Source organism: Ornithodoros turicata, chromosome 1, assembly GCF_037126465.1.
Source record: "Ornithodoros turicata isolate Travis chromosome 1, ASM3712646v1, whole genome shotgun sequence".
Lineage (NCBI taxonomy): Eukaryota > Metazoa > Arthropoda > Arachnida > Ixodida > Argasidae > Ornithodoros > Ornithodoros turicata.
Genome location: NC_088201.1, coordinates 205790803 through 205808247, shown reverse-complemented (window position 1 = coordinate 205808247; position 17445 = coordinate 205790803). Strand labels below are relative to the sequence as shown.

Below are 17445 nucleotides of genomic sequence, written 5' to 3'. Positions count from 1 at the left end.
GGCGCGTCTCGCAATGGCAACTCCGCGTCAGCATTTGTCATCCCGGACGAAGGCGTAGTTCAAGGACGCCACCATTGGCATTGTTCATCACCCACAGCTGCGGAACTCTACGCCATACTTTCCTTTTCGCAGCACATCGTTCCATCCCCCCCCAAAAAAAAATTTTTTTGTCTTTACTGACTCAGCACCTGCGCTGCAAGCAATTGAAAATTCTTGCATACGAGGCTCCTCCGCACCGTTGGTTATGGATGTGTTAACCGCTTACAAACTGGTCTACAAAGCAGGACATAGGCTCGCTCTCCAATGGGTTCCTGCCCATTGCGGTGTCGAAGGCAATGAACTGGCGGACACCGCCGCCGAAGCCGCTCTCTCGTCTTGGACACGAACGCGTATTGCACTGCTGAGAGGCGATCGGCGGTCCAGCAGAAGAACAAAACTTTCCCGGTGTAAACTATAATGTAAAAGGGTAAACTATAACCGAAGCGGAGGACGGTGCAGTGTTCCATGCAGCTTTCCGCCTCGCGCTCGGCGCATCTTCTTAAAACCGTCTATTGGACATAGAAAGACGAACCTCGCGCAAGCTTCACAACGCCCAGTTGCACACTTTAAAGGGTCTCTGACCAGAAGCTGGAGAGCCTTTTCCGCAGTGGCTACCGATAGAGGATAGAGTACACAAAAGCAACTTCACATACGAAAATGCATGCCTCAACAGCTCGTAGTTTTCGTAAACTCGAATTTTGAACATCGCAGTTCACGCCGACGCTGGCACACCTAGCGTCAAACCAAGGAAACGTACGCATATATAGAAAACTCATCTGGTCATCCCACTGGGATGACGTCAATCGCCCATGCAATCAGCGCGCAGAATGCCGTCACGTGATCGAGCACTACAACAACAACTTTCAGCAAGAACAAACATTTTTACGCCGATATACTGTTGTCACAACGTCTGGAAATAAAAAGTATGTATATACTTCAAAATCTACGACCTGTTTTATAACTACGATAATCCAATTAGCGACTTCCGTGGAAAGAGAAGCTACGAGGCTACGAGCTACGACGACCTTCGGGATCCAGCGCGCTATTTCGCAGCGTTAGCGTAGAGTGTGTATTTTCAAGTTTTCTTTAGTTATATCTTTTGGAACAACGACCAATTTATCGAGGTACAGCCCTTACTTCATTTGACGTGCCTCGGTTGTGTCGTCAAAGCGAGATTATTCGGCGGGCATTCAGTTCCGTACGATACTGCGCGTTCAACCGCAGCGGCAGGTATGGTTGGCAGCGGATTTTGCCAATCGTATTTGAAGAATGCAGACTATGAGACGGACCCCTCAGTTTGAGTACAAAGAACCTCCGCCTACAGCTGTCTGCAGTGCTTTCCTTGAATCTATCTTCCAAGACTGTTGCATCTGGACGTGCCGAGGTTAGTGTCTTCTGTATAATTTATACAGTGATTACTCTCCTTGTGAGAATTACGTTGTGGCATGCAGATGTTTGGACACCATTTCCGGAACAAAGAAAAATACGGATTAAAGAAAATTGAAGTTTACGCGCTAAATCAAAATATTACTGTACAATTCCGAGTGTTGTTGAATGCAGCCATGCCAATGCAGTAAGCAACATGTACAGTACGTTAAATGAAGCTGTGTATTCCGCATCTAGGTGTAACATTATAATTGTCACAGCAGTGTGCACCAATGTAGTTCATGACTTCCTTGGACAAGATGTTGAACCAAATGTTGGAAATACAAGGCAGGGATCAGGTACAAGTTTTCTTCTATTTGTTTTCCTTATAATATGCAGCATACCGCACATAATAAAGAAGGGCTCTGGATTCTAAACCAACGCAGTTGAAATCCTTAGTTTACCCCAAGCTGTACTATTGTTGTCTAATCTGGGGAACACCACCAAGGGCAACTACAATAAAATTGCAGTGCAAAAAAAAAAGAGAAAAAAGAAAGCCTGGTGTACGACAACCATGTCTACAGGTGCAATGTGCTGGACCCTCGTTGCAAAGAGGCCCACCAGGGGTGCCACTACAATCCATCCATCCAGCCCCTCAGCTCCTCCAAGACATGCAAAATGCAGTAGACAAAGTGTTCACTTGGAAATCAGACATTTACACAAAATTGCCTTGCAAATTCAGGATCTTTTAGCGCCATCCCAAACATTTGCCATTACAGTATGAAATCCATCACTCTACCACCTTACAAGGTTCCACTACTACGGACAAACTACAGAAATCAGCAGAAACCGTTCCTCTTCCGAACAAATTTTTTCAGCTGATTGGAAATGGCCTTCATGTGGCCATTTTCAAAACAGAGTTACACAAACTTGTTGAAGTGTTATTAGAGACCAGGCCACTCTGTTGTGTGTTTGTTTGTGTGTGTGTGTGTGTGTGTGTGTGTGTGTGTGTGTGTGTGTGTGTGTGTGTGTGTGTGTGTGCGTGTGTGTGTGTGTGTGTGTGAAAATGTGCACAGCTCGGTGCAATTGTGTATTTTATTTATGTGGTTGTGATTTGCTGTACGCTCGTAGTGGTAATATCTCAGTTATCGCATTTATATGGCTTTTTTTTTAACAATGTTAGGGTGATGACTTCATGGAAGTGGAAGGAACAGGAGAGGAAGACATCTGGCAATGATCATGACAGTTGTCCGTGAGGTACGGGACCAATTTCTTTTATTAATGTGGCATATAGCGTGAAGTTGTTACTAACAAAAAGTTTTTTGTTCCCTTCAAAGGAATCTACAGGTGGTGAGCACGCGTAAGGAATTGACATATCTCAATACAACTTAGACCTGCCTGTTGCACCTGAGATGTGTGACTCTACTTACACACACAAGCTTCTGCAGCTTCGATGCATGTATATTTTGAAATATGAAATTATATTAAACATTATTATTAAATTATAATTAATAATTAAATTATAATTAATATTATTAATTATATTAAAATTAATTATATGAAAGACAGAGTGCAAAAAATATATCTGACGTGAAAATTGAGCAGTTCACTGCAGTAATTCTATCGATTTATTTTCAGCATTTTGGGAAAAATATAGCGATCGCAAGATTACCTGTGTTGTACTGCCAGACCATCTGCTATTGGAGTTCCATGTCCCAGTTATTATATATAATAGCTGTTTCAGGCTATTACATATTTATTATGCAAGTTTTGTGCCTGTGAGTTCCTGTAAATGTGCTCTGCGGTGATCATATTGGACAGAGAGCTATGCCTGTATAATAACAGTGACTAATGTTCTCCTGCCCATAAACCTATTCCTAGGGTACATCAGCACCCTTCGAAGTCATTGGAGAGGCGTGTTAGCTTAGCTCAATTGGTAACGACCCTGGATCGGTAATACAGAAGATGTGGGTTCAAGTCCTACTACTGGCTAACCTTTCCAGTGACTGCCTTCTTTCATCATTCATTTCTTACGCACTTGATGCTGTCCTTTCTATGTGTTCCAGTCTCAGAACATCAACTGCCATGTTCAAAAGAACTGGGATATGCCTCTGCAATCTGGAACCCATCCCAACATCTCTTAATCGACAAAGTAGAATTTGTACAGAACCGCACGGTTTGTTGCTCGTGATTACCATCCTTTTTCCAGCGTCTCAGCCATTAAAGCCAAACTCTTTCTTACTCCTTTGATTACCAGATGAAAGGTATCAGGCCTGGCATTCTTTCATAAGTGATATTACGGTCACACTCCTCCCCACCCCACTTACTGTCAATCCCCTCACAAGTTACTTCGAAGACTTGATGACCCGCACGAAGTACTTGCTCCACCTACACAAACAAAAAAAAATTCCTCTACTCCCCGCACCAGCTGATTGTGTCAAACTGGAATGACCTTCCTGCCCACATGGCATCAGAACAAAATGTATCGTCATTTATTTCCAAGTGCTATGATCGTTTTCAGATCGAATGAATTTCTTTGTGGTGAGTGAACGAATTTTGTGTACATCATTTTGCTATTTGTCTTTTTTGGATAAAAAACCTCCCCCTTTATGTAAATCCCTTCATGAGGGTCTTTAAAGTAAACAAATGAAATGAAGAACTTCGTGATACTTTCATGGTTTGAGCATTTTGATGCATATTTTAAAACAGTGTTGCTAAAAACGTCTCAGACATCGTTACAAAAGCTGCCTTCTGTTTCAGGTGAATCATGATTTTTCCCAGAAGCCCAATAATGTATGACGCTGCATCACATATGCTATTTTGGAGCAATCTCTGCAGACATATTATGAAGATATCATCTGAGTGCCACAATAAACTATATGAACCACATTTCATGCTACATCATCTTTGACTACAACATGCCTATTTGAGTACTTGAGCAGCCCAAGATACAAAGCTAGTTTCTCAAGGTCTACATCCTACTCGAACGGGTGTGCACTTTGCACACAAAAGGAAGATTGAGAATGAAAAAAATGGCTAGGAAGCAAGCGAACTGGGGTTTTACGTCATGCATGGAAGATTCAGGTTTTCGATAGTCAACTTGCGTAGTGAGCACTTCTGGAGGACTGAGAGCAGGAACCGGAGGTCACACACAGGGTAACCTGCATAACAGTCTGATTTACTTCCACATAACGATCATTGAGGTGCTTAAACAATACTATTTGGGTGCCATCAGACAGTAAGAGTTCGAACAACACTTACGACATATTGACTGAATGGGTGGACAAAAGAATGCGTCAGAACAGGATTGGATTTGTGTCTGTGGTGGAATTGAGAGCCCAATGTAATTCTTACCAGGCGGAGCAGGCTGATGAGATGGTGCTTTGTGCCAGGGGTCAGCACAGTGGTTTATCCAGAATCCCAAGCATGGAGCAGTGGTGAAAAAAGTTCGGGGGGAGGGGGGTCATTATTATAGTTACATCATTACCGATATGTGTCTACAGCTGAAATTGCAAGGGCACCCCCTGTAGGGGGTACTTCCACCTAGTGTCTTGGGTATTTAAAGCATGTAGTAGTTACTATGGGAAAGGCTTTGCATATCCTGTTCACCGCACATACTGGTATAACGATTCTCTTGTTTTTTTCAAGTTTGTGCAACACCCATCTCACGAACTGTTGGTATGTAGTGTATCTATTTCCTGTATGAGACACGCAAGCTTTGAACAAAGCTAAAGCTAGTAGGACGCAGAGTATTAATTCAGCTGCACTCTTTCTCAATAAGTGACGAACAATAACGAAAAGTTCAGAAGAACTATTTTGTATTGAAACCAACCAGCATGATTGTGCATGTGACACGTACGCTTCTTACTTGTGAATATGAGCGCTAGGTCCGTGCTGCTATCGAAGTTCTAAATATGCTACTTTAAGAGTAGCTCCTTGCAACATAAGCACTCGACGTCTTTCGGCATGCATGAACCACTCCGGCCCCTTTACACGGAGCCGTCAAACATGAAAATTACACAAACTGTTCATGTGCTTCATCGTGATGGATGCTGAAAGCTCATCTAACAGTCTGTCGTTGGAACATCCTCTTCATGCTGAAGTCGATTCGCGGCTCAACATTTCAAAAGCAAGGCCTCCAAACTCTGCTGCACGTAGCAGGTCCCTCTCAGCTGCTGAAAGGTAGCTGAAAATCTGACTTGTCGACTCCGCTGTGCTTCCACGTCCATATCGAAAAAGCGCCCAGCAATACGGAAGTTGCGGAAGCCACCCGAACTTCCGGTGTGGACTTTCCACCAATAAACGTCGTGGGCGTTTGACGTCATACACATGGGAAAACCACTGCATAATAGCTAGAGTTTTGCGCTGATCGCACGAGTTGAGGGCAGAAATCGAAACCGCTTTTCGGCTCCTTGTTTGTAATAGTTGGCGGCTCCGCAGAGACGAAACGTTTCAGTTGTAACTTGGAGGCACCATGTATGTTCGTTATCCATACAAACAAAGACATTGACCAGGTTCTGGTCAGAGACCCTTTAATGGAGCATTTCTGAATACGTGTATGCGCATGCCCAGCCACGTCTTGTGGCGGCTGCCATGTTTGTTGACGTGAAAACGTACTGTAGACTGTGTTGCCACTTGGCGAACCCTTTTCTCGCAGTGTCTGTAATGTGTCAAGTGCCCAAATATTAAAGACATAAATGTGGGGACACGCGCTCGCATTCAACACATTCTTTTGTATGTGGTTGCCATTCGCTCCCTCATTCACACGGACCAACACACTCATGGCAGGCGGCATCCTTCTCATGTAACGTAGTAGTGGATGATGCAATTGACAATTAAGGGCGAACGCAACGCAAGCGTAGATATGTAAAATTTCCAGAAAACTCCGGCCACGGGTAAAAAAAAAGACTTGGTGTGTGTGTGTTCTTTTTGGAAAAAAAATTGAAAAAAATATATACAGGATGCGTCACATAAAGTGTCATTCGACCTTTATAAAAAAAAACGGCTCAGCAGAAAAGCATGGGGCACGCGGCTGCCTTCCGGCTATTCAATTTGCCACCTATTAAGTATAATTTTGACATCTTTTAATCGAAATAACTTTTTTATTAATTGAACCCGGAAATTTCCCTACTCGATGTAATGTTTTTTCTCGTTAAATCGATAGACTATGGCTGAATTAGCGAAGCACACCGCAAAAAACATTACGTACTGCGGCCGGTTCTGTCCAGAAAAATCGTCCGAAAATTGGGATTCACTTGCGCATATTTCAGCCACGCACTAAGTCGGCCGCATAACAGCGAGGGTATACCACTCTCCACCTGATAGACACAGTAGCTGAAAAATAAGGGAAGGGTAGCGGTGTAGTTTACTGCTGTCAACGGATATCACACACGGAGGTCACCGCCCTTGTTATCGCTCTGTGAGGTGGCCCGTGATATGCCCTCCTCGCGCCACTGTTCTGTGGCCGACTTAGTGCGTCGCTGACAAATGCGCATTTAAACCTCAGTTTTTCAATTTTCGGGTGACTGCACCTGATTTAGCAAGAAAAACGTTAGGTTGTCTAGGCAAATTTCCTAGTTGAATTAAAAAAATATTTCAATTAAAAATCGTCGAAAGTCATTTTAGTAGGTGGCAAACTGAATGGTAGCCGCTTACCCAATATTTTTTCTTTTGAGCCGTTGTTTTACTAAGGCCAAATGACACATTACGTGACGCAACCTGTATATAGACGAGTCTGTTACAATATGGATTGTAACTTGTTTATTCACATTTATACACATTGGGCGAGATTTGAGCAAAGCTTCTGCATAACAGTATAGGCAGCAAGGAGGAAATATCGAGCAATATTCTTATACCTCTCATCTGCAGTGAACCTCAATGCAACGAGGTCTCACTTGCTTGGATCCACTGCTATTTGTGAATGAGGTGGTACCTCGAGCATCCTCTATCATCTTCTTGCTTACATTCAGATATGAATGTTACGCCAAGTATGTGTTACACACAGGCGTACCACGGCAAAGGAATGAAATGAAATGACTTATCAGGGTTCATGGGAGCCCCACTATCAGAAATAATACGTATGATGAACATATCACTTGTGAGTTACTTCTTAATAATAAAGGCGGGGTAGCGATCTGGGAACGGAGAAACTAGATACAATCTCTGACTTGCTCAGCATATTGAGAATTGTACGCCCTCCTCCGTAGCCAGTTGGACATTTTTATGCGCACGTTTCCGAACTATGATCAGAGCTGGCGGACGAAGAATGTCGTCTCGAAATCCTAAGTTTTTTTTTCTTTTTCATCTTTTGATCGGATGAAAAAAAAGTGCTTTTTCCCTGTTTTTAGATCTCTATGCAAGCCTCGCGATGCCCAGTTCCATACTGCAATAGGATAATGACCATAGATGGACCAGCAGTGGGGCTCAACACATAAGCTTCCGGTCTGAGGTGCTGCCAATATCTCTGCCCGTAAATCGGAGCTTATAGGTACGAACCCAACTGCTGGTACATTTCCTTCGACTGCACCAACGGTAAATTAAGTATACTTATGGAGTCGATGGAACATGAAGTTACCGCTCAGTCATCGAGACGGGCAGATATGCAGATATCTCATGCCTTTCGGCATATTACGAATTTGTTGCCTATGATGCAATTAACCCCGATCTTTCACCAGTGACCTCAGGAGTACGGCAGGGGTCAGTTATCCAAGTATCAGCCCTCTATTGTTTCTCACTTTTATCAATGACATAACTGAGAATACTAGTGTCAATGTCAAACTTTTCGCTGACGATTGAATCATTTATTCCGAAGTTTCCTCGCAATTAGATCTAATGAAACTACATGCATCTTTATGTATGATTACTACATGGTGCGAAAAATGGCATATGTCCATTAATGGTCACAAGAGTGTGAAAATGAGTATAACCAGCAAGCAATCCCGCCTCGACTATGACTAATGAATCAGTATTAACCTCTGTTAAAGAACACAAGTATTTAGGACTTATATTTCAGGATAATCTAAGATGGGACAAACAAAGTGAGACAGTGATGAATAAAGCAAATTTTTAACTGTACTACTTGAGAAGGACATTGCGAGACGCTGATGCTAATACCAAGTTGACAGCTTATAGAACATTGGTTCGATCAGTATTAGAGTATGCTTCAGTAGTATGGTTTCCTGAGACGACTTCAACCATACAGAAGCTTGAGCGAATTCAGAGGAGGGCCATTCGCATCGCATTTAACAAATACTCCTGTGATGTGTCTGTCTCGGGGCTTCTGCATGAGTCTGGCCTTCCCAGACTTGCAGTCAGGAATAGCCTTTGTCGCCTAAAGTTATTCAGGTCTATTTTTCACAAGCAAACATGTATCCGACGGGATGATTATATTTCATTTGCTCAGCGCAAAGCGCGTTTTAGCACCCTAAGTATATAGAACAGTTTAGATTTCGAGCAAACTGTTTTAAGCACTCTTTTTTTCCTCTTTGTATCCGTGATTGGAATTCTCTGCCAGCTGAGGTCATAGCATGTGACACTTTGTCTTCATTTAATGCGGCCTGTTTTGATTACTTGACATGTCAGGATGCGTGATTGGTTTCGCTTATTTGTGCTTTAACATTCCGTTTCCATTTCCATCGCAACTGCACTAATACTGGACGTGTGTACTTGCCCCTCCTTCTATGGCAATCGCCAGAAGTATTATAAATAAATAAATAAATATTGTCAATCTCGCTACGTGATACACAGCAAGAATAACATGTTACACATTGTTCTGTTCCTTTTACAGCACAACGGTCGTTTGATGACCTGCAGCTACCTACCCGAACCTTACTATTATTGCCCATGCCATCGCACAGAAGACGACGGGGCACCCTGTTGGGTATGTTGCATTAGTGCTACTCTCTCAATATTCAGACAGGGACGGCTTTTCACGGTTGAAGTGTACGTAAACGTCCAGCATTTCATGCATTGCGTAATAGTAGCATCTGCGTAACTAGATATATCGAATTTCGCAGACATCGCACACGAATGGCAGAGTGTCCGCATTATCTAGTTTTCTGATTTAGGGCCCGTAGTAAACCAAAATTTCATTGTGGGTAATATAGCTCTCGTCTGGAGTAAAGAGCTATAGCAACAGATACATGTGTGGTTTTTATTGCATACATCATGAGTATCGCCCTGGTGCACCCCAGACCTTGGCCTCGCTGTCGAAACCTGTAACTGAATGACGGGATCAAAAGTAATAAAATGTAGTTCGAAGCTATAAAATAAAGCAAGCAGAGATTGTCATCTGTTGCACGTAACGTTGTGTGTGAAGTTACCAGGAAAGACATGACAACTTTTACTAGGCTGGGTTCCGTATTCTGTTGCGTATTTCGACGAGATCATGGTACGATAAATGATTTTCCCAGGTCTTAAGTATTGACAGGAATGAAGCAGCTGCCGAATTTTCCGCATGTCTGTCCACAGGGGCATGTGTCGTTACATCTTAACGCCCCGCTTCGTCAGCGACAGCAAAATTTTTTACACCTTCTTGCTGTAAATGGCGTGTCCCATTGGCGCACACCCTTTCGGTGTTGCCTTTACACTCAAGTGGAGGGTGTATTGTAAAACACCCTTTAGTTAAGTGTATTCATAATAAAATACTTTTATAAGGGGCGTTTGGAATCATAAACACCCTTAAAATTAGACTATTCTATTGAAGATACCTTTTATTTATTTATTTATTTATTTCGTGGTACGCTAAAGGTCCTTGAGCACTACATAACGGACGGCGGACACAGCACATATAATAACCTATAATAATATGTAACACACTATGTACATACTATATGGGTTAACATGGGGTATACAATTATAAATTTACAAAGACACGAAATGTACCGACTTCAGCTACACACTGTTCTTTCATTGTCCCCTGTGATGAGTGCGGTGACTGTTTTTTTGAATTCTCAAGGATCATGAAGCACTGCAATGTTACGAGCTAAATCATTCCTACATTTCGCTATGTAACAACAAAATGAGTTAAAGGGACTCTGACCAGAAACTGTGGGAGCTCTTTCGTACTTGTAGTCGATAAAGCACCCAACAAGGACTCTCCATGCGAAAATTCACGCATTAAAACCCCACGGTTTCTCTAAACTCGAATTTTAAACATTCGACTTCATCCGAGTGCAGCACGCCTAGCGTCAAACCGAGAAAACATACGTTTATATAGAATATCCACCCCGGCCCACCATCAAGATGACGTCAACACGGGGGCCACTCGCAACACCCACAATTGGCTCAAACGCGTCACGTGGTCACGCAATATCTGTCAATTTCCTTCGTGAAATGGCATTTCTACGTTAATATGTTTTTGTTACAGAGCCTCAAGAAGAAAAATATACCCTGCATTTATCACCTGCAACAGTTTCTACGATTTTCTTTTCAATCTGTACACGGCGTTCGATATATGCTTCCGTATCCGGTCAGCTGTAATGGATGCCGTATGCCGAGCTTGCTAACTGCGAACTTGTGTGACTCCCGGTTCATCCTCTTTGTTCGGGTCATTGGGTTGGTGTTGGAGTTGGTCACCATATTCTGAACGTTTCACCTATCGTTGCGGTGTACTGTTCTTGATCTGCTGCGAAGCGACGAACCGCAACGGCAGTCACTCGCCTCAGCGAACTTCTGTCTGCTGCATCTCAAAGGAGCATGGGGACCTGATGATACCTTCAACTAAAAAAACCAAATGTGCTCTCGTGTGGTCCTGGCGGAAAAGTAGTATCAACAAGGTTAGCACATTTATTTTTCAGTTCCAAGTCTACGTACTGAAAACCATGCAGGTGCAGTCGATCATTCTCGTAGCTGTTGTGTAACGCGTATGCTTTCTTACATATCCCACAGAACCCTCCACTTTTTCGACCAAGTTATCGTTATGAGATCCTTCTGATGGCTTCTTACTAGGCTATGCTGCTCCGAAGCATTGAGATGACGAAGCGTCGTGGTAGCTGCACCTCTGCCTTCGAAAGATGAATCAGTCATTCCACACTGTGCTTACTGGCTTTGTATAGAGTCTGGCAAATCCGACAGACTTGGACTGCCTTTTTCAAGAAAGTTTGAAATGTAAGTATGTGTATATTGGTTTCACATATCCACCACATATTGAGCGTGTGTATGATTGTACTTTATATGCTACAGCGTATCAGCGTACATTATTATTCAACACGTAGTGTGGCAAACTCGACATCAGTCACACAAAGCTAACAGTTGCCTTTTCTTCAATTGCTTATTTTTATCATATCATGTTTTTGTCTATATCTCAATTTACCAACCAACAAAGTATATTATTTTAGTATAATCATCTGATATTTAACAAGTCACAGTTTTACCATGGTTTTGGCACACTATAGCCCGAGTTGCTTATGCGTCATTAAATTGAATCATCGTCATCTTCAACTGCCATTATTCAATTGAAGTGCCAGGTGGATATAATGATATGGCAAGATATTTTTTTTTGCTGTCATCCTGGAATTGCTAATTTCAGAAGAGTAGTCACCGTGAAGTTTGTTTTCGTTTTCAGAAACATTAAGAGGACTAAAAGCAAACACTTTTTCTTTCAGAGCATCCCTTATGCACCTGCATTTCAATTCCAATCTGTATTACAAGAATGACAGACCACTCAACAGAGATGAACATCTGAAAGTGAAAGAGCTGGAATGAAGATACGTTAATCTGTGCCAAAGGTTCTTAGTATGTGTGCGAGTCGAGGACATAGGTCTCAAGCTTATTCCTGTCTCCAGAAGAGGTGACAACTATGCTCCTTCTATCTATTAACCAGCTTCACTTTTTAGGGTTCCCTGTAAACAAATGGAGCACATCATGTACTACCACGTTGTCAACCAAGTTGACTCTGTCAATTTCTTTTTTTTAAATTCCAGCATGGCTTTAGAAAAGGGTATTCAGGCAAAACTAACGTAGTGGAATTCGTTCACAGCATTTCAAACTGTCTTGATTTCTGGGTCCATGTAGATGTAGTATTCTTTTTATTTTGTAAGGGCTTTTGACACTGTGCTCTACGCTCGCGTGTTGGCCAAAGTAGCCTAATTAAAATTTGATCCTGCTACCTGGATATGCAGTTTCTCAACTAACCGTAACTGTGGCGACAACTCGTGAGGAGAACCTATCATATCGCCACCATGCAGCATTTGTTATATTACAATCGCTTCACATTTTAATCTAGTCAAAAGCAAGGCCTTTTGGTGATCGGTCTTGTATAATTACGTGCCCCTCCGTTATGTAACACCACACTGGGTTCTTCAACCTATGAGACAGAAATAAATATATTGCCAAGTAAATTGTCTACAAGGCTCGTTATTCCATTTCGCCACACTACCACAAGCAATTGTTAGAGTAGTGGCCCAGGGTATGAAGCACGCCACTAATCATCATTCAAACAAAGTTCATAATGTAAAATGCTTTATTGAGAACACTGGCTTAACACAACAATTAAGAATAAAGAGAGTAAACGTTTCATTGCCTATCCAGGTGGCATCATCCCTCCAACAGAGAACAATAAAAAACATCAAAGGAGTCAAATCGGTGGTCCGCATTCCTTTCATCCAATGTATTTCATACGCTATTTGGAGGGCACTGTGCCCATCAGGCATTTTGACTGTGCATATCAAGTTGAGTGCATAGAATGTGATGCAACCTACATTGGCGAGATAGACAAAAGACGTGGGACAAGACTAAAAGAGCCAGTTGCCAGGGCTACTAATGCTTAGCTTAGCTAAACAGGACCGAATCAGTCTACCACTGCTGTCCTAAGGGACATATATTTTGATGGTGCAGTAACCTTTGCTCATGACTAGCGATGGGGCCCTAGAAAGTTCTTAGAATCCTGCTTTATCAGGCGTGATGCTTCAGCCTGTAATACATACCGTGGCCCCCTATCGGATGTGTAAGATTCCCTCTTAGATAGGCTGATGTGCTCATCTTTGGTCTCTGTTGTACTGATGATGCCACCCGGATAGGCGACAAAACGTTTACGCTCTGTTTTTATTCATTGTGTGGAGCAGTGTTTGCAGTAAAGGACGCTACATTATGAGGTTGTCACCCGGCTTCTGGAATATATTTTCAAATAAAGATGTTGTTTTACAAAGCTCAATACATTGCAGAAATCATTCTTGTTGCCTATTGTTTTGGGGGTGCCATTCTTGCAGTCACATGAAGCACTGAAGGGCCAATTTAAAAAGTAAAGGCAGTCTGATTTATGTTCTTGCCGACACGGCACAGCGTATGTACGAGGTAGCTCCATTTCAGAAGCCTGAGAACACTCAAAGCAATTAATGTGCTAGCATCAGATATGGTGCACAGCATTACATATTTGCTTTTGCTAGGGCAACTAAGAAGGGTGGATAGAAAGGCAGTTACGACCTGTTTCCACAAAAGACACCCAGATTCATTAGCAATTTCCTCCAAGAGAGCCAAGGCTTTTTCTAGATTACTAGAACATGGGTACCTGGTTATAAATAACAAGAATTCATCTACCAGAAGTCAGTGTTTCACACACCCTGCTTTCCATCAACACTATTAAAAGGTGTGACCCCCAAACCTGCACAAAATTCCTGGAGAGTCTTTACTGGACACTGTTGCTGTCCCTCTCACCAGGTGTTCTCTATGAACCCGATTCACAGTTCTGGATGCACTGCCTGAGCTAACTTCAGCATGCTTTCCCAACACGAATGGTAACTGCTATGAGGAGTGTTGTACTTACTGAAAGCAACATGGAATGCTGTACCTTGACAGGTGACGTTGATATCCTTCTTAAGACCGTAGAGAGATGTTCCTTGCTCCCTTTCTTACTATCAGACGCAAGCCCACTTGCCACCAAGCCAATGAGATGTTCCTCACAGTCAGTGCAATCAAGGGAATCTATCACTGAGGCTCAGAAAAGCTGTTTTCCATCGGGATCTGATCCAGCACTGAGCCGTGAGTAGCCCCGTGAAAGTACCAGGGTTTCTTCGAATTTTAGATGTGCCAGCATTTGTTTTCCTCCCCTCCTTCTTTTTATGTAGTAACTGATTACTTTAGCCTTGTACTGCTTTGGAGATTGAAGATGCGGAGATGATATAAGAGGTGGAACTAGGAAGACAAGACTCTATTTTTTGTTCGTTCATCAGTCTTGCTCAAGAAACTGTTCACTGTAGCAATGGTACACAATGTCACGAAAGGAGTGCTCATCTATCATTCCGCAAGACTCATTAAAAAGGACTAGTGTTGTGTTTCAACACAACATGTTGAACTCATGAACCATGCATCATCCTGAGAGCTATAGATCATCCTAAATACAGATGCTGAATTATTTTAAATGTGATAGACGAGCTGTGCGAAGAGGTACCCCCAGTTAGGATCTTGGGTACTTGAAGCCTGTGGCATTTTCTGTGGGAAAGGTTTGCCAGACCCTCTTCACTGCACAGGCTGGGATGACCATGATCTTGCTTTTTCCAAGCTTGTGCCATACTCACCTTGCAAACTGGCGATACGCAGTGTATCTGCATCGTCTACACAGATGTACATAAAATATAGTTTAGGCAAATAGGTAACCGGTTACAGTACAGTGTGTGTGCATTGCCATTTCTACATGTACCTGAGAGTAACTGCAGTTTACCTGCCCACACCTTGTACATTACTACACATGCTGTGTTCTTTTAGAACCCAAAATTCTTTTACTTTTCACTAAATCGACAATCAAGAACACTCAATATCGCTAAAGACCTACGCTAAAACCTTATGCACAGGGCAATACATAAAAACGTGACTCAGGACACAGCACACTGACAATTACAAAATTGCCTATATTGGTTTTCTCCAGTTCAGAGTCGTGTACTGTATAGCCTTTTTATGTGCTGCGCCCTGTACTGGAGCTTTTAACGACTCTATTGCAGGACCAAACCAGTTTTGGGCGCCCAAATTTTAACATCGTTCGACAAGGACACATGTGACTTACTTGTGAATACAGTCGCTCATAGGTTCGCGTGCCCACGGAGTTCAATATGCGACCTTCAGGACAGTCATATTGAAGAATAGAAGTTGAAAATCTTTGTGGGTTGTAATGCCCTCATACTGCAGTCATTCGGCAGTGTTTTCGAGCTCCTTGCAGCACAAGCATTCGATCTCCTTCGGCATTATGACACACCAGCCACACCGGCACCATGAACAGCAAGTGCGCATTAGATATCAGAACACGAAATTTCTGCGAACGTTTACATGTTCGATCACAGTGTGCGTTAAAAAGCTCATCGCTTACCTGAAGACAGGCGACTCATGCTGTTTGCTTCATCTGTAACTGATGTTCGTAGAGCTCTAACTTCGTCTCGCATTCGCGGCATCAGCGACGTTTCGAAAGCCTACCGAGCTGTTCAGCACGCAGAATTTTCTTCTCGATGTCTCGATCGCAGAAAGGTCAGAAAGAAGTTCCGGGCTCGAAGTCTCCGCATTTCTGCCTTCGACGTCCATATTGAAGATCGCTTTCTGGACGGATGCCGGCGCTTTCACAAACTCACTAACAACAGAACTTCCGGTCCGGGCGCCCAATGAAACGTGGCCCTCGTGACTTCGTCACGCACACGGAAATTGGCGGATGTCCACTGCAAAGAGGCTAGATTTCGGCCCCGATTGCGCGAGTTGAGGGGCAAAAGCGAAGCCGGTTTTCAGCTCCCTGTTTGGCAAACTTTGCCTCCGCGCACAGCCAAAATATTTCGCGTGTGGCTTGGAGGCATATTATACCTTCGTAATAGATGCAAACGAAATATTTGTCGAACTTCTGGTCAGAGTCCCTTTAAGGAAGAAAGCATGGTGGCAATGTGTTAGTTCAACCTTGTAGTCATGATCCAGTCGTGCAGAGATAGACGCCGCATTTCTTAAACAGTCTGTGCTTAAGATTGTGTTGTGGAAGACGTTATGAAAGAGACAGAGACTGGATACCTTCCTACGTAAATCTAATGCTGGCATATCAATAGACGAGTTCATTGTTGTTATACTACTATATGGAGAAAAATTATTTAAAATGAATCGAACTGCGCAGTTCTGCACCGCCTCAACTGCACAAGAAAGGTTGGAGTGGTAAGGACTCCAGATGGGGGAGGCATACTCGAGTATGGGCCTGATGAAGCCTGATGGGCCTGATGATTTTGTGATGGGATTGTTTTCTGCCAAATATTCCTTCTCGAATAGCTAGTGCAACACAAGCTTCCGCGGCAGCATGCCGAGACCAGTGGCCGAGATACACAGTTTGACCTTTTTGCTTCAATTGCAAGCACCCCCGTGAACGGCAGACTTCGAGCCGTGGTTCCATCGCATAGAACCTAGACTGGAGCGCAGTGCGTCACAGGCACGCCTCCTTAGCTTGATAACACTGCGGGACCAACGTGAGTGCCGAGGTTTGAAGTGACCTGGGTACCCTCAGTAGCCTATATTGGCGTGTCGCATACTGAAGTGCAATTTTTAATAATGGTAATGGTACTGTGATGTTACACGTAGGGTTACTCTGCGTAAGGTTAGTACGTAAGGTTAGTTTGCAGAAATATCAGCTAAATTCCTAGCATCCTTCCTTGCCAAATACTCTGTTCGTAACTGAGTTTATAGTCTAGAATGTGATTACTTGATGAGCGGAGCAGTGAAAACAGCATATTTTTTTTTCACGAATTAAAGCACAGTCTTTAACACAATATTCCCAGTTCAGATGCGGTGTAAAAATGGTGTATTGGACGTAAACACCTGTTTCAACCCCCCAATTTACGCCCTTAATGACCGACACTGGATAAAACGTGGTGTATGTCGATATTGCCAGAGTTGTACGTAACGCGTTACAAGTAACGCGTTACTTGGTAACGAGTTACTTTTTCTGGTAACGAAGTAACGACTTAGATACTTTTAAAAAAACGTAACGAGTAACGTACTTTCGTTACAAAAATTGGTAACTCAGGTAACTCAAGTTACTCGTTACTTTTAAAATTTTCGCCTGATATGAAGTCCTCACTTGAATAACCCTTCTGA

At 42.9% G+C, this 17445-nt stretch overlaps 1 protein-coding gene across 1 annotated transcript in view; it reads left to right on the top strand.

Moving 5' to 3' along the window:
- Positions 1 to 17445, top strand: part of LOC135375742 (uncharacterized) — a 185656-nt gene that overhangs the window by 68398 nt on the left and 99813 nt on the right. The window contains exon 3 of the mRNA XM_064608397.1: positions 9191 to 9283. Within this exon, the coding sequence (XP_064464467.1) occupies positions 9191 to 9283 (93 nt within the window). The remainder of the gene's footprint in view (positions 1 to 9190; positions 9284 to 17445) is intronic.